The following is a 25112-nucleotide window of genomic DNA, read 5'->3' as shown; positions in this document are numbered from 1 at the left end:
GAGAGTAACGGGATCAGGCGCATCGACCATTGGTCCCTGGACCATCCGCACACTTCCGCGGACTTCTTGAACAGATCGAGGAACACTTCAGGATCATCCTGCGGTCCCATCTTGTTTAAGTGCAGGTGGGTGGGCACAGCGTGCTGATCGATGGTTTCCGTACAAACCTCCCGGTCAATCCAGCTCCGGAACCTCTCGCGGTCCTCCTGCTGGGCTTGAAGGATGGCCTGGAATCGCCGCTCCTGATCGGTTCTTAAGTCCAGCAGGGCCTGATGTTGATCTTGATGCAAGACCGCGAGGGACGAGATGATGTCCGCAAATGGCGTGGCAGAGGAGGCTTGCATGGCGGCGGCTCCCTTTTTCCTTCCCGGGTTTCGGCACCAGTGTAATGAAGTTCTTGTTAAGGGAAGGAAGAGGACAGGGTCGGCTTGACTGCTGGTTTTATTGAGAAATTCACTCTCAAAACAAAAGGCTGTGCAAACAGCACAGCAGAAACAACACAGTCACAAAGTAACTTTCACTTCAGTAGCAACTTCCTTGGCACGTCGAGGTTCACCTGTCAGCAGTCCTTCTCTCTCTACCATACTCCTGTTTCTCCTGGCATTTTATACTCTCTCCACGCCAATTACCGAAACAAGAGACAGGTGTTCGTTATTTGCGTTTAACCCACTCACTCACCGTGTGTCTCCCGACTCTCTCTCCCGCTGCAGACCTCGCTGAACCACGCCCCCCTCGCCACAGTGACATGATGTGACATATTGTTTACAAGCTGTTTTATTGACGTCTTTCCGCGGTTGAAACACAAATAAAGTGATTACATGAGACATGATACATTCCGGTAAGTTGTACTATATTTTTCAGCATACCTTTGATGTTCATGCATGTTTTTCGAGATATAACTTAAATAACGCAAACCTGGCTTGAACTACGGGTGATTCATAGGGTCAAAAAGAGCCTGCTTTAACGTCACTATTTTTAAACTGTTAATGTGTTAAAATTCAAGAGTGATTTTCGTCACACACAGTATGTATGAGTTGCAGTCTGAACACGTTTTTCCGCACCCTTTTGATTGACAAGATATAATCGGCCCTGATCATTGGCAGTTTTTAAACAATAGTGAATAGGCCGATAGTGATAATAATAGCTTTTATCGGCTGATACCGATTGTTGAAAGATACATCGCTGCATCTCTAGTAATAATGTGTAATGTTCTATGTTAAATCAAATAAAATATTTCTTGCTGAAGCTACTTTTTGTAATGTCTATTTGATGCATTACACAATAATGACTTTAAATTATCTTTTGGGAGTAACTTCTCAGCTAAATTTGATGTGCAATTAATTTGCGATAAATTACATTAATTAATCGCCACACCAAGTTTTACCACATACATCAATATATAAAATCAACAATCAAATCAAGTCACTTCATATATATATATATGCACTTTTATACAATACAGGTTGTTTCAAAGCAGCTTTACAGTAAAAAAACAGGAAAATAACAATCAATGATGCAAACTTCAAATATGAGTCAAATTTAATTTTGTCATAAAGCAACGCTAGAGATAATATCTGTGTGGTTGTTCAGCTTGAGTCAGCTCAATGATGATTCAGTTCAATAACAGTGTGTGTGCCAAGGATTTGTCGGGTCATCGTGGTCTTCGCTGAGGATGCAGCCCGAATGGCATCCTGTTCTACTCAATTAAGTCAAATTGAGTACAGAATGCTGTTTTGTATTTGTCCTGATTGTACCCACTGGTGGGATCCATGGTAAAAAAAAACAGTGGGCACAAAATGTTTTACCAACACAAAATGTTTTACCAACTAAGAAGAACAGCACTTTTAGAGATTCGTCCCTCTACTTAATGTGAGCATAAGCATTGGGACGGTTTAACTTAAACCAAATGTAAACGTGTACAAGCTAATATTTAATTGTAAATCCCTTGGAAGCAATCACATAATTACAAAAATAATATTGAAATAGTCAACTGTAAATATGATGTTAAGTTCACTTAAAGAAAACTTACAAGTATACTTGCAGTATAAAGCTACTAAACTAGTAGTTTACTAAGAGTATACTTCAAAGTGTACATAAGTGTGTGGCACACACCCTGACGAAGACTCATTAGCCGCAACACGTAGGTGTGCAGTACTTGTCACCTGTTTTTAAAATACTAAAGCCACGATGAAATAAAGGCTTTTTATATTTTTTCAATAATATTCGAGTGCCTTGGATTGTTATTAATTTTTATGAGCTGAATCATCCCTTACATCCAAAGAGCACAGAGATAAGGAACTCGCACCCCATGCAGCACTTTTTTTTTTGCATTCCTTGTTTTTATACTTTTGGTGTGTACTTTCATAAGCTAATAAATGTGCTACAAGTAGTTAACCATTGTAGTAAACTATCAGTATACCTATAAATTCACTTGTAGAATAGTTGTAGTGCAAATGAAAAACATAGTTGTAGTTGTTTACTCGAATTTTAATTACTGTTACACTTAACATACACTTAAAAGTATACTTTTACGCACAAAAAAGTGGGCCAATTTAGTCCCAAGTAGTACTGAAATACTATACTTACAAGTATACTACTAGTACATTGATATCAGTATACTTACTACATAAAGTATGATTAAAATATACTTGAAATTTACTTAAGTATAGGTAATAAAATGAATTTGAAGTATACTTATTTTTTGTGAGGGCGGCTGTACAAAATTTTCAGAGATGACATGCTGCTGTTGGTGTGGTTTTGAGGTCAGTGATGGTGCATTTATAGCTGTCATAATGTCCAATATGATTTCAGACAGTCCATTAAGTGACTGCTGCAGGTTCTTTGATTTTTCCTCTGATTGATGTGGTTATGTAATATCTCTGTCATATCTGATAACCACTATGGTCACTACAGTGATTCCCTCATTAGTACACAAAAACAGTATGCCACAGATCTAATCAGTTTTATTTTTCTACAATTGTATTTTTCTGCGTTGTATGGTGAATTCTACAATTCACCATACTTTTTTTTATATCACTTATTTTTTTTCCCTAAAGGTTACTTCTAAGATATTTGAATCAATTGATCCATCTGCTTTCTAAAAAGGCATGTACAGTACACCTTTGAATAGCCTTAATGTGCTTAATAAAGAGATAGACAAAGAGATAGATAAAAATTACAAAAACTCTCTTCAAAACCAGAAAAACTTAAAAGAACTAGTCTGCTGGTCCTACAGATAATTTTCTTCTTTTGTAACGGCACATAACAAATGAAAATAGTGCATTACCGCCATCTAGTGTTAATTCATTTTTGGTTGAGTGTTGAATGTGGTATACCTCTTCTTCCTTGTCCTGATCCAACTACTCCTCTGCTCCTACATCTATTCTTCTCCCTCACCCAGACTTTTTTTTCTCTCTCTGCTCCTCTACGTTGTTCTTCATCCACACTGAACAAATCTGATTCAAAGAGTCCTATTTTACTGTATGTCCATGTAAGGAAAAGAACTTCAACACCTGACTATGCCTCCAACTGAGATTGGAATCTGCTATTTCTCCATATTTCAGTGATCTGCTAATTAAAAATGCTTATCAATTGTTTCAGTATTTGTTTTATATATATTTTTTCAATACTTTTGAGCTGCTGTTGTTGCAAAAGTATAGGTTTTGTACTATATTTAATGATTGGAACATTCGGTCTTCATTTCTGACTTGCTGTGTTTAAGCATTTGCAAATAAGATGAGAAAGATCCATGATTTTGGTATGGGGTAATATAAGTATGGGGTGTTAATTGACTGCATTTTGTGTGAAAATGACATGAATTGTGTTAATGGTATGGCCACAAAAGATGGATGTTGTGCTGAATGTGTTTAGAGTTTTGAAAATATGACTGCAGATTGGACAAAAGTATGTTAGCAATTGGAAAAAAAACTGTAATGTCTCCCATAAGAAATAAATAAAGCAGCCAAGCGCCCTCTTGAGGAAGACTACTTAAAAGGTGCTTTAAAGGTTTGCTGCCCAGTGAATCTTCCTTAAAGGCAGAAAAGCCATTTTTGACCTCCCATACGGTGTGATAGAACGCTCCAGATGTCTTAGCAACTGTGGAAAAAGGTATTTTATTTAGTTTTTGACTTACATGCTATGTCAGGCCTAAAAAGCATAATTATTTTAGTATACAAGTATACTAGAAATATAACAATGACAAAGTAGAAAAATTAAACTTCGTCACTTAGTCTTTGTCAGAAAGACTGGGGCCTGTTGCATGAACTGCTTAGATGTATAGGAAGTCTGTTATCTCTTTATATAATCGGTTACTTCTGTATACTAGTGAGTGCTAATTCTGTATATAACTCTATATAAATGTGTTAACACTGTATAGAACAGTGAAATATAACTGTCACTGTGTTTTTGTTGTTGTTTTAGCTCTAGTGAATACAATGAAGCCAATAAAGCAAGAAATACTGGTGTGGCAGCAAATACTGAGCTTCGGCAGCAAGTAGTGGAGCTTTCAGCAAAGTAACAGCTCAACATATTCGTTGTATAATTTATATATTAATATATAGATTGTGTAGATTAGAATTTAGATGTGTGGTTTCCATATTTTTATTCTTAAAGTGTATTTTGAGCACTGTTTTGGATAGTACACCTGAATTTCATTGCATTCACATGCAATGACAATAAAAGAAAATCTAAATTGTATATTGCATTTGTATTGATTTTGATGCAATATTTGTTACATTTCTTTATTCAGATGATCTGATTCTTAGTACATAAAATAGCTAAACAGAGAATATTAAAAACAATACACCGACAGAATCACATTACATAAAAATTAAAAGTACAGTTCATTCCACTATCATTCACCTACAAATTTAAGGATCTTGATGGTATTATGAATAAAAGACCTCATATTAAGTGGGCTATGAGTAAAATGTAGTTAAAAAAAAAGTAGTCTGGCTGTAATAGTTGTTTTATGGGGTACAGAGAAAAATTTAAGTTATTAACCCATGAAAATATGATTCCGGGATCTCTCTGCGAAGGCGCGCACTCATTTCAAATGTCAATCCACTGAACAAACACAACAAGAAATTTGTTTTTGTTTCAGTGTGTTGAAATGGCTGGCAGTGTGACTTCTTCATATCAAAGTGAAACTCTTGTTCAATAAACTCATGTTACATGATCCCCTGATATACAGTATGTCACAGAAAATGAGAACAATGTATTTCACCAAATAAAAACTAACTTAATTACATTAGCATTAGATTAAACAGATAATACACAAACTGCATAAGCACTTTATAGCTATTTAACTCTGTATGACTGTAAACTCTTCAACAGCATAGTCACCAAACAATGACAGAATTAATGTTATAGGACACAAACACCTTAAAAATAGGGTGACCAGATTTCTCACGTTGGAATACGGGACAGGTGAGCAAGGGTGGGAAATATACATTTTATATATATATATACATATATATATATATATATATATATATATAAATATATATAAATATATAAAGACATTTACAAACAATTTACAAACAATATGACAAAAACGATAGAGAAAAAAAAAACTTAAAATATAAACTTGTTTTTCAGATACAGTAGGTTTGATTAACATTAATGACAGACAAATTTTTAATTAGGCTACTGTCCCTTTAAGACCCTAATTCAATATACTGACACATATCTGGTTTTCACCAACCTGATTACATGCACTTAAGCCATAACCGACTGTATTTACGTGAGATACTCCACACGATGGACATTTTGACAACAGTCTGTGCATTTGACCATTCAGGCGCAAGGAGAACTGATCGTGCACTGTCTGAGAACTGGGGCACATTCAAGCTCAAACCGGTACGCAACGTTTTGCTACGGTTTCTGGGTTGAACGACATGTTTCCTGGAAACGGTGTGCAACGGGTTTGAGATACGTTTTCTCTTGTTTGGTGGGTGTATCAAAAATGTCAGCCCAATCAGCAGCAGCATGTATATAAACCACGCGGATTAAAGCGGGGCGCCCCCAAGGGGTGGCCAGTGGTGGCCACGGCCACCCCTGTATAAACTCTGGCCACCCCTGTGGCCACCCCTAGTATGAATTTGCATTGGGTGCTGTTAATTTGAATGCATAATGTAAATTCACAATAGTTCATGAAGTGAAAAAAAATAAAATAAAATGAAGCACCTGCTGCAACCACCAAAAAAGATTATAGATTGATTGGCGCCACCAGAGTAGCTGTTTCACTGCCCCTCCCCCTCTCCATTGACTGCTCAGTCAGTGCAAGTCGTTGACTGCTCAGTCAGTGCAAGAAGCAGGCTGCAGGAGTGATTCGATCACAGGAGAGCACCTGCACTTTTTGGAAAGACGACAATGGCAACGGGTATGTATGCCATACAGTAGTGACTTATAGTGAAGACATGAATGTATCTTCTAAGTTAACTTTTTTGCCAACTAAACGTTCCTCAGTAAAGTTTTTACAGTGTTGAATTAACATTAGCTAAAATTAACGCTGGTGCTGATAAGCTGCAAAGTTTTTTTAATAGCTATGGCTAGTCACACTGTGCTATGTCAATTTGCAGAGGATGAAGAGAAAATCGACAAGCATCTCTCATTTTTTTTAAGAAGAAATGTAGCACAGGGGAGTGTAGGTCTGAGGAAGGTGAGAATACACTTGAAGATAATATCCAAAATGAGGCAGAGCAGCAAGCCAGTGAGCAGGCAGAGTCTGCTACAGGGGATCTTGCAGAGCACAGCGAGGAACAGGCAGAATCAGTGATGATTCTTGGGCCAGCAGGTGAAGTTAAATAGACATGACTGTTTAGGTTACCCATGATAATGAAATGGATGCTAGAGTCAGCAATATAATATCTTGACTGATGTTTATGGTATTTAGCAAAGCTTTTGTCCAAAGTGACTTACAATGACATTAATTGCTCGATTGCTCCTGTCTGCCTCGCTGCTTAGAGTGGTTTGCATCTGTAACTCCGTATAGCTTTGTTTTAAATCTCTTACTTTCATTCATTGTTGCTTATACTATCATTACCTTATATATAATATTGCCTACCACATTAATCTGGCGTCGCTAGCTTTTAATCTTTGAATCTAAATCGCTATTACAACGCGTTTGCGTCTCGCTAGCTTGTTAACTTGTCATCAGTCTCTCGCGCGGCCATTTTCTTTTCAACGCGTTCATCAAACAACTGTGGTAAGTCGGATCAGTCTACAAACATGGTGAGTCATGTCATCCTCTCCTAGTGTTATATCGTGTTCTGTTTGCCACATGTTCAGTATAGCTTTCTCTGTCAGCGACGAGGGCTTTACATGTCATAAATGTAGGGAAATAGTCAGGCTGACAGAGAAAATCTCAGAATTAGAGACACGCATCCAAACTTTAATTGAGGATAGTAAGAATGTAAGGGCTTCAGATACTGTTTTGGATGCGACTAGCTTAGTGAACTCTGTACATTGTTCGGTTCCGGCTGTAGAGCCCGCGCAGCAGGGCACTTGGGTAACGATGAGGCGGCCTAGCCGCGGAAAACACCACTCTTCCGTTCCAATAAGGACATCAAACAGGTTCTCCCCACTCAGTGAAACACCCACTGAGAATCCTGTTGAAAGTGCCCTAGTTATTGGCGATTCTATTACACGGAACGTGAAAATAGAGACACCAGCCACCATAGTCACATGTTTGCCAGGAGCCAGAGCACCTGACATCAAAGCAAATTTAAAAGTGCTGCCTAATGCTAATCGTAAATACTCTAAAATCACTATTCACGTCGGCACTAATGATGTTCGACTTTGCCAGTCGGAGATCACTAAATTTAACATTAAAGAGGTGTGTGAACTCACAAGTACAATGTCAGGAAAAGTAATCTGCTCTGGTCCCCTTCCTGTTCGTCGGAGTGATGAGATAGTTAGCAGATTATCATCACTCAATGGCTGACTGTCTAAGTGGTGTCCGCAGAATAATATAGGTTTCATAGACAATTTGAAAAGTTTTTGGGGGAGACCTGACCTGTTGAAAAGAGATGGTATTCATCCCTCCCGGGATGGTGCTGCTCTTCTCTCTAGTAATATGGCACATAGTCTTAGAGCTGAAACATGACAAACTGGGGCCCAGGTCAGGAAGCAGACATACCGGCTAAACCGACCGTCTGCTAGCTGCCTCAAGTTACAGAAGTCAGATAATTCCCAACACATAGAAACTCTTACACCTAGATATTATCACATAGAGACTGTGTCTGTACCCCGAATTAGTAAAAACAAAAAACTTCCAAACCCATTTAATGGTAAAAATTTAATTGATGTTCAACAAATAAAAAATAGAGATAATACTGATAAACAAATGATAAAGCTTGGGTTGTTAAATATTAGATCCCTTTCTTCAAAAGCACTTATTGTAAATGATATTATCACAGACAATAATCTGGATTTGCTGTGTTTGACAGAAACTTGGCTAAAATCAGACGAATACATTACTTTAAATGAGTCTAGCCCTCAAGGTTATTATTTTCGACACAATCCTCGTCAGAAAGGCAAAGGGGAAGGTGTTGCTGTAATTTATAGTAATATTTACAGTATTAGTCAAAAATCTTTCAAATATAATTCCTTCGAAGTGATGGTACTTTACGTAACATTATGTAAGTTGACATTTGTGCTGGCTACTGTATATAGGCCACCACGACACAATACAGATTTTATCAAAGAATTTGCTGATTTTCTATCGGAGTTAGTACTAGCTGCAGATAAAGTCCTTGTTGTTGGTGATTTTAATATCCATGTAGATAATGAAAAAGACGCATTAGGATTGGCATTTACAGACATTCTAAATTCTATTGGAGTTAGACAATACGTGTCAGGACCCACTCATTGTCGTAATCATACTTTAGATCTAATATTGTCACATGGAATCGATATTGATGCCGTTGAAATTCTGCAGCAGAGCAATGACATCTCAGATCATTATCTAGTCTCGTGTATACTACATTTAGTCAAGGCTGCTAAACTGCCTCCCTGCCATAAATATGGTAGAACCATCACTTCTACCACTAAAGATCGCTTTATAAATAATCTTTCTGATCAGTTTCATCGCCTTAGCATACCAGATAGCTTAGAAGACCTCGATGTTGCAACAGAAACTATTGCCTCTGTCTTTTCCAGCACATTAGACTCAGTTGCTCCTTTGCGTATAAAAAAGATTAAGGAAATTAATCCAGTGCCGTGGTACAATGAACACACTCAGGCCCTAAAGGTAGCAGCCAGAAAAATGGAGCGCAGCTGGAAGAAAACAAAACTAGAAGTTTTTCGCATTTCGTGGAGAGAGAGAATGATTGAGTACAGAAAGGCCTTAAAAACTGCTAGATCTGCCTATTTTTCAAAACTTTTAGAAGAAAATAAGCACAACCCTAGGTATTTATTTGATACAGTGGCTAAATTAACAAGAAATAAAGCTTCAACTTCTGATGTTTCTAAAGAGCACAGCAGTAAAGACTTCTTTACTTGCAAGATTGACAATATTAGAGAGAAAATTATAACCATGCAACCATCTACTACAGTATCGCGTCAGACAGTGCATTGTAGTGTCCCTGAGGAAAAATTCAATTCATTTACTGCTTTAGGAGAGGAAGAATTGTCTAAACATGTTAAATCATCAAAATCAACAACATGTATGCTAGACCCTATACCGACTAAGCTATTGAAAGAGATGCTTCCAGAGGTCATAGATCCTCTTCATAATATCGTTAATTCATCTTTATCACTAGGATACATACCGAAAACTTTTAAGCGGGCTATTATTAAACCTCTTATTAAAAAACCACAACTTAATCCTAGGGAATTAGTCAATTACAGGCCGATCTCAAATCTCACTTTTCTGTCAAAAATACTAGAAAAGGCAGTATCATCACAACTATGTTCCTTTTTAGAAAGAAATAGTATCTGTGAGGATTTCCAGTCAGGATTTAGACCGTACCATAGTACTGAGACTGCTCTCATTAGAGTTACTAATGATTTGCTCTTATCATCAGATCGTGGTTGTATCTCTCTATTAGTGTTACTGGATCTTAGTGCTGCATTTGACACTATTGATCACAAAATTCTTTTAAATAGACTCGAAAATTATGTTGGCATTAGTGGAATTGCATTGTCATGGTTTAAATCATACTTATCTGACCATTATCAGTTTGTAGTAGTAAACGAAGAGATGTCATATCGATCACAAGTTCAATATGGAGTACCGCAAGGCTCAATACTAGGACCGTTGCGGTTCACTCTGTACATGTTACCCTTGGGAGATATCATTAGGAAGCATGGCGTTAGTTTTCACTGTTACGCTGATGATACTCAGCTCTATATTTCTTCGCGCCCTGACGAAACTTACCAATTGACAAAATTAACGGAATGCATAGCTGATATAAAAAATCGGATGACCAGTAATTTCCTACTACTAAATTCAGAAAAAACAGAGATTCTAATTTTTGGACCAAAAACTTCTTCACGTAATAACCTAGAATACTGTCTAACACTTGATGACTGCTCTGTTAAGTCTTCGTCGTCAGTTAGGAACCTGGGTGTGCTCTTTGATACCAATCTTTCATTTGAAGGCCATGTTTCTAGCATCTGTAAAACCGCATTCTTCCATCTTAAAAATATATCTAAACTACGACATATGCTCTCAATGACAAATGCAGAACAGTTAGTTCATGCGTTCATGACCTCAAGGCTAGATTACTGTAACGCTCTACTAGGTGGTTGTTCCGCTCGCCTGTTAAACAAACTACAGCTCGTACAAAATGCAGCAGCTAGAGTTCTTACTAGAACTAGGAAGTATGACCATATTAGCCCAGTTCTGTCAACATTGCATTGGCTTCCTGTTAAACATCGTATAGATTTTAAAATCTTGCTAATTACTTACAAAGCACTAAATGGTTTAGCTCCCCAATACCTGAGCGAGCTCTTAATGCATTATAGTCCTTCACGTCTATTGCGATCTCAGAATTCAGGCCAACTGATAATACCTAGAATATCAAAATCAACTGCAGGCGGTAGATCCTTCTCCTATTTGGCACCTAAACTCTGGAACAATCTTCCTGTAACGAAGCGAGACTCAGGCGGGGATCCATTTGCTAGCTTTATTATAAAAGAACGTGGTCGTACAGGCAGGGTCAAAGCAGGGGCAAACAGGAACAGCAGGGACAGGCAGAATCGTAGTCAGGATACAGGCAGTAGTCAGGGCAGGCAGAAAACACTCACAGAACAGTATACCAGGCAAGGATCAAAGGTAGGCAGCAACGGGTCGATAACGGGTAACAGACAGGATCGGAAACAAACAGGCAGACAGGAAATAAACGCTCAGAATTGCAACAAGGGTTAACAAGACTTCGCCATGAGGTGGTGTGTGTGTGAGTCTTTTATAGTCCAGGTAATGATTTGCAGGTGTGTGTAGCAATTGGCGATTGGAGTGGAGTGTGCATGTGATTGGAAGGGAGGATTGTGGGAAATGGAGTCCAGGAACTGACAGGAACAGACGGTGATCGTGACATAACGCCCCCCTTCCGGAAGGCGCGTCCTCGCGGCGTGAATGGCACAGATAGGGAGGGGGGGTGGGTGCATTGGAGACGTAGACAGGAACAGGGTCTCCAAAGCAGATCCAGGAACTCAGGCAGCCACGGTGGGTCATGTGCCACGGGCAGCCATGGTGGGTCAGGTTCCACGGGCAGCCATGGCGGGTCAGGTGCCACGGGCAGCCATGGCGGGTCAGGAGTGTCGAGAGGCCACGGCAGGTCAGGTGGCTCAGGCAACCACGGCAGGTCAGGTGGCTTAGGCGGCCACGGTAGATCAGGTGGCTCGGGCAGCCACGGCAGGTCAGGTGGCTCGGGCAGCCACGGCAGGTCAGAGTCCGAAGATGACCACGGCGGGTCAGAGTCCGAAGATGACCACGGCGGGTCAGAGTCCATTAATGGCCATAGCAGGTCAAAGGCGGTTGAAGGCCGTGGTCGTGTAAGGTCCCCACCCACAAGCTCAAGCAGTTCGGAGGCCGCTGATGATCGCGGCCGTGCAGGGTCCCCACCCACAAGCTCCCCACCCTCAAGCTCCCCACCCTCAGGTACATGGCCCCCCCCCAAAAAGTTCTTGGGGAATTCAACGGAGTCCGTGGTGGTTTCTTGGATAAGGAGCTCAGGAGGCGCCGGCAGGGCAAGATGCTCGGGTGGCGCCGGCAGGGCAAGACGCTCGGGTGGCGCCGGCAGGGCAAGACGCTCAGGTGGCGCCGGCAGTGCAAGGTGCTCGGTGACGGCCTCCGTGGCCATATCAGGAAGAGCGGACTGCTCTGGGGCGGCAGCGGGCTGCTCTGGGACTGACTCACGGGCTGGAGCGGGCTCTGGAGCGGACTCACTGGCTGGAACGACCCCTATGTTCACAGACACTGGAGGGGCGGCCATCTTGCCCGTGGGCACTGGCAAAGCGGCCATCTTGTCCATAGCATCCAGAGAGTTTGAGTGCGTACCAACTGGCGAGCTTGAGTGCGTAGCAACCGGCGGCCTTGAGTGCGTAGCAACCGGCGAGCTTGAGTGCGTTGCAACCGGCGGGCTTGAGTGCGTTGTCACCGGCGGGCTTGAGTGCGTTGCAACCGACGAACTTGAGGGCGTTGCAACAGACGAACTTGAGGGCGTAGCGGCCGGCGGAGGCTTAGGAGTGCCAGCCGCTCGTACTGAAGTCAGCAGTGGATCAGCCACACTGGAACGCAACCCACTCCGCTCCCAAACAGATCCAGAGACGTGATGTGATTCTAGAAGATCAGCGGAGATGGGACGTGACTCAGGAAGTTTAACTTGGACTTGACTTGGCTCACGAAGATCAGCGGAGACTTGACTTGGTGTTGTAGTACTGGTGGCTGCCATTTTATGCGTGTTCTCTGGCGCGGCGGCCATTACATGATTCGGCGAGGTGTCGTATTTCTCCGCGACACCCACAGTAAATGGAGAGCCCACAGTCATTAAAGCAAACTCCAAAAAATGACTAAGAGAGGAACGAGGTCCCTCACGAATCAATTGTGTCTTAAGTGGCTGAACGAAGCGAGACTCAGGCGGGGATCCATTTGCTAGCTTTATTATAAAAGAACGTGGTCGTGCAGGCAGGGTCAAAGCAGGGGCAAACAGGAACAACAGGGACAGGCAGAATCGTAGTCAGGATACAGGCAATAGTCAGGGCAGGCAGAAAACACTCACAGAACAGTATACCAGGCAAGGATCAAAGGTAGGCAGCAACGGGTCGATAACGGGTAACAGACAGGATCGGAAACAAACAGGCAGACAGGAAATAAACGCTCAGAATTGCAACAAGGGTTAACAAGACTTCGCCATGAGGTGGTGTGTGTGTGTGTCTTTTATAGTCCAGGTAATGATTTGCAGGTGTGTGTGGCAATTGGTGATTGGAGTGGAGTGTGCATGTGATTGGATGGGAGGATTGTGGGAAATGGAGTCCAGGAACTGACAGGAACAGACGGTGATCGTGACACTTCCTAGCATTGTTCGGGAAGCAGACACACTCTGTCAGTTTAAATCTAGACTAAAAACGCATCTCTATAACTTGGCATACACATAACACATTATCAATTTATTTTTTCAAATCCGTTAAAGGATTATTAGGCTGCATAAATTAGGTCAGCCGGAACCGGGAACACTTCCTATAACACCAGATGTACTCGTTACATCAGAAGAAGAATGGCATCTACGCTAATATTAGTCTTTCTGTTTATCCCGAGGTTTACCGTAGTCAACCGGATCCAGGCCGTATCCAGGTGAGATTGAGGACCTATGCCTTGACACGACACAACGCACCCCTGAAGTGTCAGCAGAGATTGAGTCAACTAGATCATCCATTGTGAAGGCCTCATCGACACGACAAGCCAGTGGCACAGCTCCTCAACAAACCGTCCATACCGGCGTGATGAATACGATGGATTGAACTGGAATAAATACTTTGAATGTTGCGATCCTATCAGGCTTACGATAGCTACCTGAATCGTAACAAAGCACTGTTTGCCAGAGGAGAACTGGCCCCCCGACTAAGCCTGGTTTCTCCCAAGGTTTTTTTCTCCATTTTAACACCTATTTGCCACCTGTTTGCCACCTGATGTCACCTGTTGGAGTTTGGGTTCCTTGCCGCTGTCGCCTTTGGTTTGCTTAGTTGGGGACACTTGACATTTGATATTCAACAGTGCTTTGCATCTGCATACATTGACAGCATTTTGTTTAAGAGCTGCTGTGCAGCCAAAATTATATACCATTTATCACTGTAAAGCTGATTTGACACAATCTGCATTGTAAAAAGCGCTATATAAATAAAGGTGACTTGACTTGACTAATATGTAGGCCTATACCATGCACATTAAAGTTAACAGTGTATAGTGAAGTCAATGACATAAAATTAATTTTAAAATACAAATTTTAATAATAGATGCATTAATGTTAATGTATTAATATTAGTATCAAAATTAGCATGTTAATGCATGAAATTATTTTTTTTTCTTAGTTGAATGTTAAAAATATTTAGCATCTGTTTTCTGTCATCCTTTTACTAGCATTACATTATATGATCACGCTCTTATTCATGCAAATGCTTTTAAACCATTCAAGCGCAACAAGACAAAAGAGAACGCGCTGTCTGTGAATGTTGTGTCATGTGACGCACCAGAATTGAGTTCTCTTTCGTGCTTGAACGAACAATAACACAAAAAATGTCTGTTTTGTTGAGTATTCTCATAAGAGCAGTCTTAATTAGTGAATTAACATCTTAAATGAACTTAAAAAGTTGTGAGAAAATGAGATACGCATCAGATCCGCGTCATGTGCGGTAGCGGCAGATCTTAAAGTGACAGCAGTCTAATAAACCAGTGGCTGTCATCAATGTTAATCAAAAGAACAAAGGTTACAGAGAAGACTGTAGCTTTAATAAGGATTAATCTATGTTTAATTTATTTATGCAGTGCAGTCTGTTTGATAACTTTATTCAGTTTCTGTATATTTCCTGTTAGACAGAAGGCCACAGATAAATACATTTACTATAATGGGTTTATGTGAAAATTGTTTTAAAGGGTTAGTTCACCCAAAAATGAAAATAATGTCATTAATTACTCACCCTAATGTTGTTCCACACCCGTAAGACCTTTCATCTTCAGAACACAAATTAAGATATTTCTGATAAAATCCAATGGCTCAGAGATCTAAAGATCCAGAAAGTTACTAAAGATGTATTTAAAACAGTTCATGTGAGTACAGTGGTTCAACCTTAATATTATAAAGTGATGAGAATACTTAATTTGTGCGCCCAAAAAAACAAAATAACGACTTTTCAACAATATCTAGTTATGGCCGATTTCAAAACACTGCTTTGGAGCTTCACAAATCTTTTGTTTCGAATCAGTGTTTCGGATCAAACAGCCAAACCGCTGAAATCATGTGACTTTGGCGCTCCGAACCACTGATTCGAAACTGTACTCACATGAACTGTTTTAAATACATCTTTAGTAACTTTCTGGATCTTTAGAGGTTCAGTAACTTTGCTGTCTATGAAGGCCTCACTGAGCCATCGGATTTCATAAAATATATCTTAATTTGCGTTCAGAAGATGAACAAAGGTCTTACAGGTGTGGAACGACATGAGGGTGAGTAATTAATGACATTATTTTCATTTTTGGGTGAACTAACCCTTTAAGTTCACTTAAATTAAAAGATATTTTCCATAGCCTAATAAATGGATGAAACTGATATAGCTTTCAATTATACCGTAATGTTGGATGTCTGCCATTAATGTTTTTTTTTTTTTTTTTTTTAAAAGCAATTTCATAGAGACATCAGTACCAGTTTTTGTATTGGGGATACTGGCCTTCATTTATAAAAAAGAGCCCTTACAACAAATATTTAAAATATACTGTCTTTAAGTTGCTTTTACATTAATTTGGAGAGTAACTGTGAAATCATTACAATATTAAATATTAAAAACAATGTTTTTAATTGTGGTTAATCGCGATTAATTACAGAAAAAAATTTGATTAATTTTTTAATCGATTAGTGTATTATTTACATTGAATTATGAGTCATGATATTCATATTCTGATGTTATTTAGGCTAGTAGTAGAGCTGTAAGAGTCTAAATAGAAATGTCTACAGACCTAAATTTCAAATGTTATTTAATACTTACTGTGGAGAGGGGCTATTATTATATTATTGTTGTTATTAGTAGTAGTTTTTGTAGTAGTTCAAGCTTTGTGTTTTCTTCTTGATTTATCATAGACATATCCCAGTCAAGAGCCGAGAGACCCAAACAGCCACTTTTGAAGGTTTTCCCTTGGACCCTCATAGGCGATCGAAGACGGAGCTTCATGAAAGAGTGGTACGGTACTCATAAATGGCTGGAATACTCTCAAAGTAAAGATGCTACCTTCTGCTATGCCTGCCGGCACTTCAGTCTCCCTTCACATGATTCAGCATTTACATCTGAAGGATTCAGTCACTGGAAGAAAGCAACCTTTAGAGATGGAGGATTTGCTAGCCATGCAAAATCAGAATCACATACCAATGCTATGTTAGCCTGGAAAGACTATGAAAAATTGGCAGAAAGCAAATGTTCTCTCTCTGCCTCTTTAAGTGCAGAATATGAAAAACAATTAAAGGAAAATAGAGAGTACATTAAAACAATTGCAGAAACCCTGCTTCTCACAGCAATGCAAAATATAGCTCAGAGAGCAAATAATGAAACCAAGGGTGAGAACAAAGGGAATTTTCTCTCTATTATGGAGTTACTTGCCAAGCATGATAACATAGTCAAGAAAAAAATGACTAGTCAAAGAAACGCAACATACCTTGGCCAGAGAACACAAAATGAAACAATCGACTGCCTGGCTGAAATGGTGCGAACCTCAATAATTAGCGAAGTTACTCAAAGTGAGGCCTACAGCATTATGGCTGATGAGACTAAAGACATCAGTAAGAAGGAACAGATGTCCTTTGTAATAAGATATTATTATAATGGCTCTATATTAGAAAGTTTTCTTTCATTTGAAGCTGCTGAACGCCTGGACGCTGCAGCACTTTCTCAGAAAAATCATACAGACAATGCAGAAGTATGGCCTTGACTACAGAAACCATTTAGTAGGGTCCTATGTACACCAAAGGTGAATAGAGGTGCAGAAAGACATGTATCAGGGGGTGCCAAGAGAATTACAAAGGTTGATAGAGACATGGTGGGCATGTAGGCATAATTCATGCAAAACAGTAAAGGATAGACTGCCAGCCATCATACATCTACTCAAACAAATCTCTGAAGACCGAAACGCTGACAGAGCTGTTGAAGCGAAAGGTCTATTAGCACAAATAGATCTCAAGTTCATTTGCCTCCTTATTACACTCACCAAAATTTTTGGTGAGATCAAGCACCTGTCTGACATTTTACAGTCCTCACAACTGAATTTGGGCATAGCTGTTACCCTTGTTGATTCGCTTGTTGACACATTGAATGGATATCGAGAAGGCTCTGTCTTCAATGAAATTTGGGACAACACAATGACTCTTGCCGAGCAATGTAGTGTCAGTGTTGTATCTTCAGGATGTCAGGTCACACCAAGCTCTAGGATTGAAGGGTTTTACATTTCCACACCAATAGCTCAGAGACAGGTCAGCACAGATAAGGAATCATATAGGACAGGCTCCTTTATTTCAATTATTGATGTACTTCTCTCTGAGATGAAGAGAAGGTTTTCTAAAGAGAATTGTGTCACAATGGAAGGGATACAGGCCTTGAATCCTGGAAGTCCCACATTTTGTGAGAAAAATGTATTGTTTCCATTTGCCTCACAATACAACTGTAGCACTGAGGACCTAGAATATGAAATTCCTCAACTTAAACGAGTTCTTGAAAGGAAGCAAACAAGCGGTGTGGAAGTGCCGTCCAATTTAATAGACCTCACAGTTTTCCTTGAGCCATATAGGGAGGTTTTCCATGAGATGTTTAAACTTTACAAAATTGCTCTTGCATTACCTGTGAGCACTGCAGCATGTGAGCGCTGTTTTTCTGTGCTAAAGTTGATTGAGACTGTCTTGAGAAATACAATGAGTTACGAACGATTGAGCAACTTGGGGGTGTTAAGTGTAGAGTCAAGAAGGGCAAGGGCCATAAATCTTGATGATTTTGTTGAAGTGTTTGCAAAAAGACACGGCAATAGAAGAATAAAGCTGTACTGATATTGTGGCCTAGTAAAACAGGACTCTGTTAAAATGTAACTCTGTTAACTGTTAAATGTACATTGTCTATATATCAATGCATTTTGTCTATATATTAATGCAGTTCAGTTTTTCTTATTAATTTTAGACGTGGCATATGCTGTATTGGAAAATAATTGGCCTGTTAAGTGTTTTTAAACTAAATATTGTCCTTTTCTTTGGTTTGCACATATATTTGCTGATGTATTATTTTTAAGGAAAAGAACTACACTAATTAGCAATTAATTACTCTTTAAATAAAGCCGTAAGTTTTACATCTTTGTCGCCATCTCTGTTTGAACACTGAAACTGCAGTTATTTGCGGAGTTATCTTCTTTACGTGAAAGAATCTAATGTTTTGAGGTGTATGTGAGATAGATAGATAGATAGATAGAAATGGTCATAGATAGATAGATAGATAATGACCCTATCTATCTATCTATGACCATTTCTATCTATCTATCTATCTATGACCATTTTTATCAATCATTCTATCTATGACCAAAAAGTATGTGAACCACTTGCAGAATCTGTGAAAATGTGAATAATTTTAACAAAATAGGAGAGATCATACAAAATGCATGTTATTTTTTATTTAGTACTGTCCTAATCAACAAGACAAAAAAAAAAAAAAAAAGAAAAAGCTGAATTTATTAAAATGACCCAGTTCAAAGGTATGTGAACCCTTGATTCTTAATACTGTGTGTGGTTACTTGGATGATCTACGACTGTTTTTTTGTTTTGTGATGGTTCACCACCTGGCTCTTAATGCATCGTGTTTTCCTTCTGGAGCATCAGTGAATGTTTGAACCTTTTTTATTAGTTGTGTTTGAGTCCCTCACTTGTCCTCAGTGTGAAAAGATGGATCTCAAAATCATTCAGTCACTGCTGTAAAGGGTTCAAATATGCAAAAAATCCTTGAAAACTGAAGAATCTGCAGGACCTGGAGGATTTTTCTGAAGAACGGAGCTCAGTTTCACTGCTCAGAACAAACAAGGGACTCATGAACAACCATCACAAAACAAAAAAACAGTCATAGATCATTTAGGTAACCACACACAGTATTAAGAATCAATGGTTAACAAACTTTTGAATGGGGTAATTTTAATAAATTCAGCTATTTTTTTTGTCCTGTGGATTAAACATCTTTTATGTAAATATCTTACTCGGGACAGTATTAAATGAAAAATAACATGCATTTTGTATGATCTCTCTTATTTTGTTAAAATTTTTCACATTTTCACAAATTCTGCAAGTGGTTCACATACTTTTTCTTGCAACTGTAGATAGACAGATAGATAGAAATGGTCATAGATAGATAGACAGAAATGGTCATTAGATAGATAGATACAGATAGATAAAAATGGTCATAGATAGATAGATAGATAAAAATGGTCATAGACAGAAATGGTCATAGATAGATAAAAATGGTCAGAGATAGATATGGTCATAGATAGATAAATAGAAATGGTCATAGATGGATAGATAGATAGATATGGTCATAGATAGAAATGGTCAAAGATAGATAGGTAGATAGAAATGGTCATAGATAGATAGATAGTCATGAGAAAGAAAGAAAATTGATTTTGGATAAATTTTAACCAAAAAAAGTTATGGAATAGATAGAAATGGTCATAGATAGACAGATAGATGGATAGATAGATAGAAATGGTCATAGATAGGTAGATAGATATGGTCATGGATAGATAGGTAAATAGATATGGTCATAGATAGATAGATAGATATGGTCATAGATAGATAGTCATAAGAAAGAAAGAAAGAAAGAAAGAAAGAAAATTGATTTTGCATAAATTTTAACCAAAAAAAGTTATGGAATAGATAGAAATGGTCATAGTTAGATAGATAGATAAAAATGGTCATAGATAGATAGATAGAAATGGTCATAGATAGATAGATAGATAGATAAAAATGGTCATAGATAGATAGATAGATAGATAGATAGAAATGGTCACAGATAAATAGATAGATAGAAATGGTCATATATAGATAGATAGAAATGGTCATAGATAAATAGAAATGGTCATTGATAGATAGAGAGATAAAAATGGTCATAGATAGACAGATAGATAGATAGACAGACAGAAAGATATGGACGATAGATAAATATGGTTGATAGATAGATAGATAGATAGATAGAAATGGTCATAGATAGATAGATAGAAATGGTCATAAATAGAAATGGTCATAGATAGAAATTGTCATAGATAGATAGATAGATAGATAAAAATGGTCATAGACAGAAATGGTCATAGATAGATAGATAGATAGATAGATAGATAGAAATGGTCACAGATAAATAGATAGATAGAAATGGTCATATATAGATAGATAGAAATGGTCATAGATAAATAGAAATGGTCATTGATAGATAGAGAGATAAAAATGGTCATAGATAGACAGATAGATAGATAGACAGACAGAAAGATATGGACGATAGATAAATATGGTTGATAGATAGATAGATAGATAGATAGAAATGGTCATAGATAGATAGATAGAAATGGTCATAAATAGAAATGGTCATAGATAGAAATTGTCATAGATAGATAGATAGATAGATAAAAATGGTCATAGACAGAAATGGTCATAGATAGATATGGTCGATAGATAGATAGATAGATAGATAGATAGATAGATATGGTCGATAGATAGATATGGTCATAGACAGATAGATAGATAGATAGATAGATAGAAATGGTCATAGATGGATAGATAGAAATGGTCAAAGATAGATAGGTAGATAGATATGGTCATAGATAGATAGGTAGATAGAAATGGTCATAGACCGATAGATAGTCATGAGAAAGAAAGAAAATTGATTTTGGATAAATTTTAACCAAAAAAAGTTATGGAATAGATAGAAATGGTCATAGATAGACAGATAGATGGATAGATAGATAGAAAGGGTCATAGATATGGTCATGGATAGATAGGTAGATAGATATGGTCATAGATAGATAGATAGATAGATAGAAATGGTCATAGATAGATAGATAGTCATAAGAAAGAAAGAAAGAAAGAAAATTGATTTTGCATAAATTGTAACCAAAAAAAGTTATGGAATAGATAGAAATGGTCTTAGATAGATTGATATATAGATAGACAAAAATGGTCACAGATAGATAGATAGATGGAAATGGTCATAGATAGATAGATAGATAGATAGATAGATAAAAATGGTCACAGATAGATAGATAGAAATGGTTGCAGATAAATAGATAGACAGAAATGGTCATAGATAGATAAAAATGGTCACTGATAGACAGATAAAAATGGTCATTGACAGATAGATAGATAGACAGAAATGGTCATAGATAGACAGACAGATAGATAGATAGATAGACAGACAGAAAGATATGGTCGCTAGATAAATATGGTTGATAGATAGATAGATAGATAGAAATGGTCATAGATAGATAGGTAGCTAGAAATGGTCATAGATAGACGAAAATTGATTTTGGATAAATTTTAACCAAAAAAGTTATGGGATAGATGGAAATGGTCATAGATAGATAGATAGATAGATGGATAGATAGATAGAAATGGTCATAGATAGGTAGATAGATATGGTCATAGATAGATAAATAGCCATAAGAAAGAAAGAAAGAAAGAAAGAAAATTGATTTTGCATAAATTTTAACCAAAAAAAAAGTTATGGAATAGATAGAAATGGTCATAGATAGATAGATAGATAGATCAAAATGGTCATAGATAAATAGATAGAAACGGTCATAGATAGATAGATAGAAATGGTCACAGATAGATAGATAAAAATGGTCATAGATAGAGAGATAAAAATGGTCATAGATAGACAGATAGACAGAAATGGTCATAGATAGACAGACAGCTAGATAGACAGACAGAAAGATATGGTCGATACATAAATATGGTTGATAGATAGATAGATAGAAATTGTCATAGATAGACAGAGAGATAGATAGATAGATAGATAGATAGATAGATAAAAATGGTCATAGATAGAAATGGTCATAGATAGAAATGGTCATTAGATAGATATATAGACAGATAGATAGAAATGGTCATAGACAGAAATGGTCATAGATATGGTCGATAGATAGATAGATTGATATGGTCGATAGATAGATAGATAGAAATGGTCAGAGATAGATATGGTCATAGATAGATAGAAATGGTCATAGATAGATAGATAGATAGATAAAAATGGTCATAGATACATAGATACATAGATAGATAGATAGATAGATAGAAATGGTCATAGATAGATAGATAGTCATGAGAAAGAAAGAAAATTGATTTTGGATAAATTTTAACCAAAGACTTATGGAATAGATAGAAATGGTCATAGATAGATAGATAGATGGATAGATAGAGAGATAGATAAAAATGGTCATAGATAGATAGATAGATAAAAATGGTCATAGATAGATAGATAGATAAAAATGGTCATAGATAGATAGACAGACAGATAGATAGATATGGTCGATAGATAAATATGGTTGATAGATAGATAAATAGATAGATAGATAGATATATGGTCGATAGATAAATATGGTAGATAGAAATGTCAAGTCAAGTCACCTTTATTTATATAGCGCTTTTTACAATGTAGATTGTGTCAAAGCAGCTTTACATTGATAACTGGTACATTATTTGGCTGCACAGCAGCTCTTAAAAGAATAGTGTCAATGCAGGCAGATCAAAGCACTGTTGAATATCAAATGTCAAGTCAAATGTCAAGTGTCCCCAACTAAGCAAGCCAAAGGCGACAGCGGCAAGGAACCCAAACTCCATCAGGTGACATCAGGTGGCAGACAAGTAACAAATAGGTGTTTAAATGGAGAAAAAAAACCTTGGGAGAAACCAGGCTTAGTCGGGGGGCCAGTTCTCCTCTGGCCAACAGTGCTTTGTTACGATTCAGGTAGCTATCATAAGTCCGACAGGATCGCAACATTCAAAGTATTTATTCCAGTTCCATCCAATTGAGGATCGTATTCATCACGGCGGTATGGACGGTTGTTGAGGAACTGTGTCGTGGCTGTCGTGTCGATGAGGCCCTCACAGTGGATGATCTAGTTGACTCAATCTCTGCTGATACTTCAGGGCTGTGTTGTGGTCGTGTCAAGGTGCAGGTCCTTGGTCTCACCTGGATACGGCCCGGATCTGGTTGACTACGGTGAACCTCGGGATAAACAGAAAGACTAATATTAGCGTAGATGCCATTCTTCTTCTGATGTAACGAGTACATCAGGCGTTATAGGAAGTGTTCCCGGTTCCGGCTGACCTAATTTATGCAGCCTAATAATCCTTTAACAGATTTGAAAATATAAATTGGTAATGTGTTATGTGTATGCCAGGTTAAAGAAATGCGTTTTTAGTCTAGATTTAAACTGACAGAGTGTGTCTGCTGCATTTTGTACGAGCTGTAGTTTATTTATCAGGCGAGCGGAACAACCACCCAGTAGAGCGTTACAGTAATCTAGCCTTGAGGTCATGAACGCATGAACTAACTGTTCTGCATTTTTCATTGAGAGCATATGTCGTAGTTTAGATATATTTTTAAGATGGAAGAATGCGGTTTTACAGATGCTAGTAACATGGCCTTCAAATGAAAGATTGGTATCAAAGAGCACACCCAGGTTCCTAAGTGACGACGAAGACTTAAAAGAGCAGCAATCAAGTGTTAGACAGTATTCTAGGTTATTACGTGAAGAAGTTTTTGGTCCAAAAATTAGAATCTCTGTTTTTTTCTGAATTTAGTAGTAGGAAATTACTGGTCATCCAATTTTTTATATCAGCTATGCATTCTGTTAATTTTGTGAATATGGTCATAGATAGGTAGATAAATATGATCATGGATAGATAGGTAGATAGATATGGTCATAGATAGATAGTCATAAGAAAGAAAGAAAGAAAATTGATTTTGCATAAATTTTAACCAAAAAAAGTTATGGAATAGATAGAAATGGTCATAGATAGATAGATATATAGATAGATAAAAATGGTCATAGATAGATAGATAGATAGATAGAAATGGTCATATATAGATAGAAATGGTCATAGATAGATAAAAATGGTCATTGATAGATAGAGAGATAAAAATGGTCATAGATAGACAGATAGATAGATAGACAGAAATGGTCATAGATAGACAGACAGATAGATAGACAGACAGAAAGATATGGTCGATAGATAAATGTGGTTGATAGATAGATAGATAGACAGACAGAGATAGGTAGATAAATAGATAAATAGATAGATAGATAGAAATGGTCATAGATAGATAGATAGATAGAAATGGTCATAGATAGACAGAAATGGTGATTAGATAGATATATTGACAGATAGATAGAAATGGTCATAGATAGATAAAAATGGTCACAGATAGATATGGTCGATAGATAGATAGATAGATAGATGGATATGGTCGATAGATAGATAGATAGATAGATAGATAGATAGAAATGGTCAGAGATAGATAAAAATGGTCACAGATAGATATGGTCGATAGATAGATAGATAGATAGATAGATAGATAGATAGATAGATGGATATGGTCGATAGATAGATAGATAGATAGATAGATAGATAGATAGATAGATAGAAATGGTCAGAGATAGATATGGTCATAGATAGATAGATAGATAGAAATGGTCATAGATGGATAGATAGATAGATAGAAATGGTCAGAGATAGATATGGTCATAGAGAGATAGATAGATAAATAGAAATGGTCATAGATGGATAGATAGATAGATAGATAGAAATGGTCATACATAGGTAGATAGATAGATAGATAGATAGATAAAAATGGTCATAGATACATAGATAGATAGATAGAAATGGTCATAGATA

The 25112-nt window shown here is 37.7% G+C and overlaps 1 protein-coding gene and 1 long non-coding RNA gene across 3 annotated transcripts in view; both read left to right on the top strand.

Annotated features, from left to right (window-relative positions):
• Positions 1-25112, top strand: part of LOC127508982 (uncharacterized) — a 274050-nt gene that overhangs the window by 69665 nt on the left and 179273 nt on the right. Inside the window, exon 1 of one of the 2 annotated variants that reach the window (XR_007929063.1) lies at positions 12271-13762. The exons of the other annotated variant lie outside the window; for it this stretch is intronic. This is a non-coding gene — a long non-coding RNA (uncharacterized LOC127508982). Of the gene's footprint in view, positions 1-12270; positions 13763-25112 lie in introns of those variants that run through there. 2 annotated transcript variants of the gene reach the window in all.
• LOC127508862 (uncharacterized) lies at positions 3987-18478 on the top strand. The gene is made up of 3 exons (XM_051887328.1): positions 3987-4107; positions 4420-4512; positions 16293-18478. The coding sequence occupies exon 3, from the start codon at positions 17196-17198 to the stop codon at positions 18237-18239; it is 1044 nt and encodes a 347-aa protein (XP_051743288.1). The 5' UTR covers positions 3987-4107; positions 4420-4512; positions 16293-17195; the 3' UTR covers positions 18240-18478.

Source organism: Ctenopharyngodon idella, chromosome 3, assembly GCF_019924925.1.
Source record: "Ctenopharyngodon idella isolate HZGC_01 chromosome 3, HZGC01, whole genome shotgun sequence".
Classification (NCBI taxonomy): domain Eukaryota; kingdom Metazoa; phylum Chordata; class Actinopteri; order Cypriniformes; family Xenocyprididae; genus Ctenopharyngodon; species Ctenopharyngodon idella.
Note: the sequence above shows the minus strand (reverse complement) of the source record. Positions and strands in the feature narration are given on the sequence as shown.

What these genes read in the sequence shown, in the direction of transcription:
- LOC127508862 (XM_051887328.1), top strand. Translation starts at nt 17,196, where the DNA reads ATGTATCAGGGGGTGCCAAGAGAATTACAAAGGTTGATAGAGACATGG.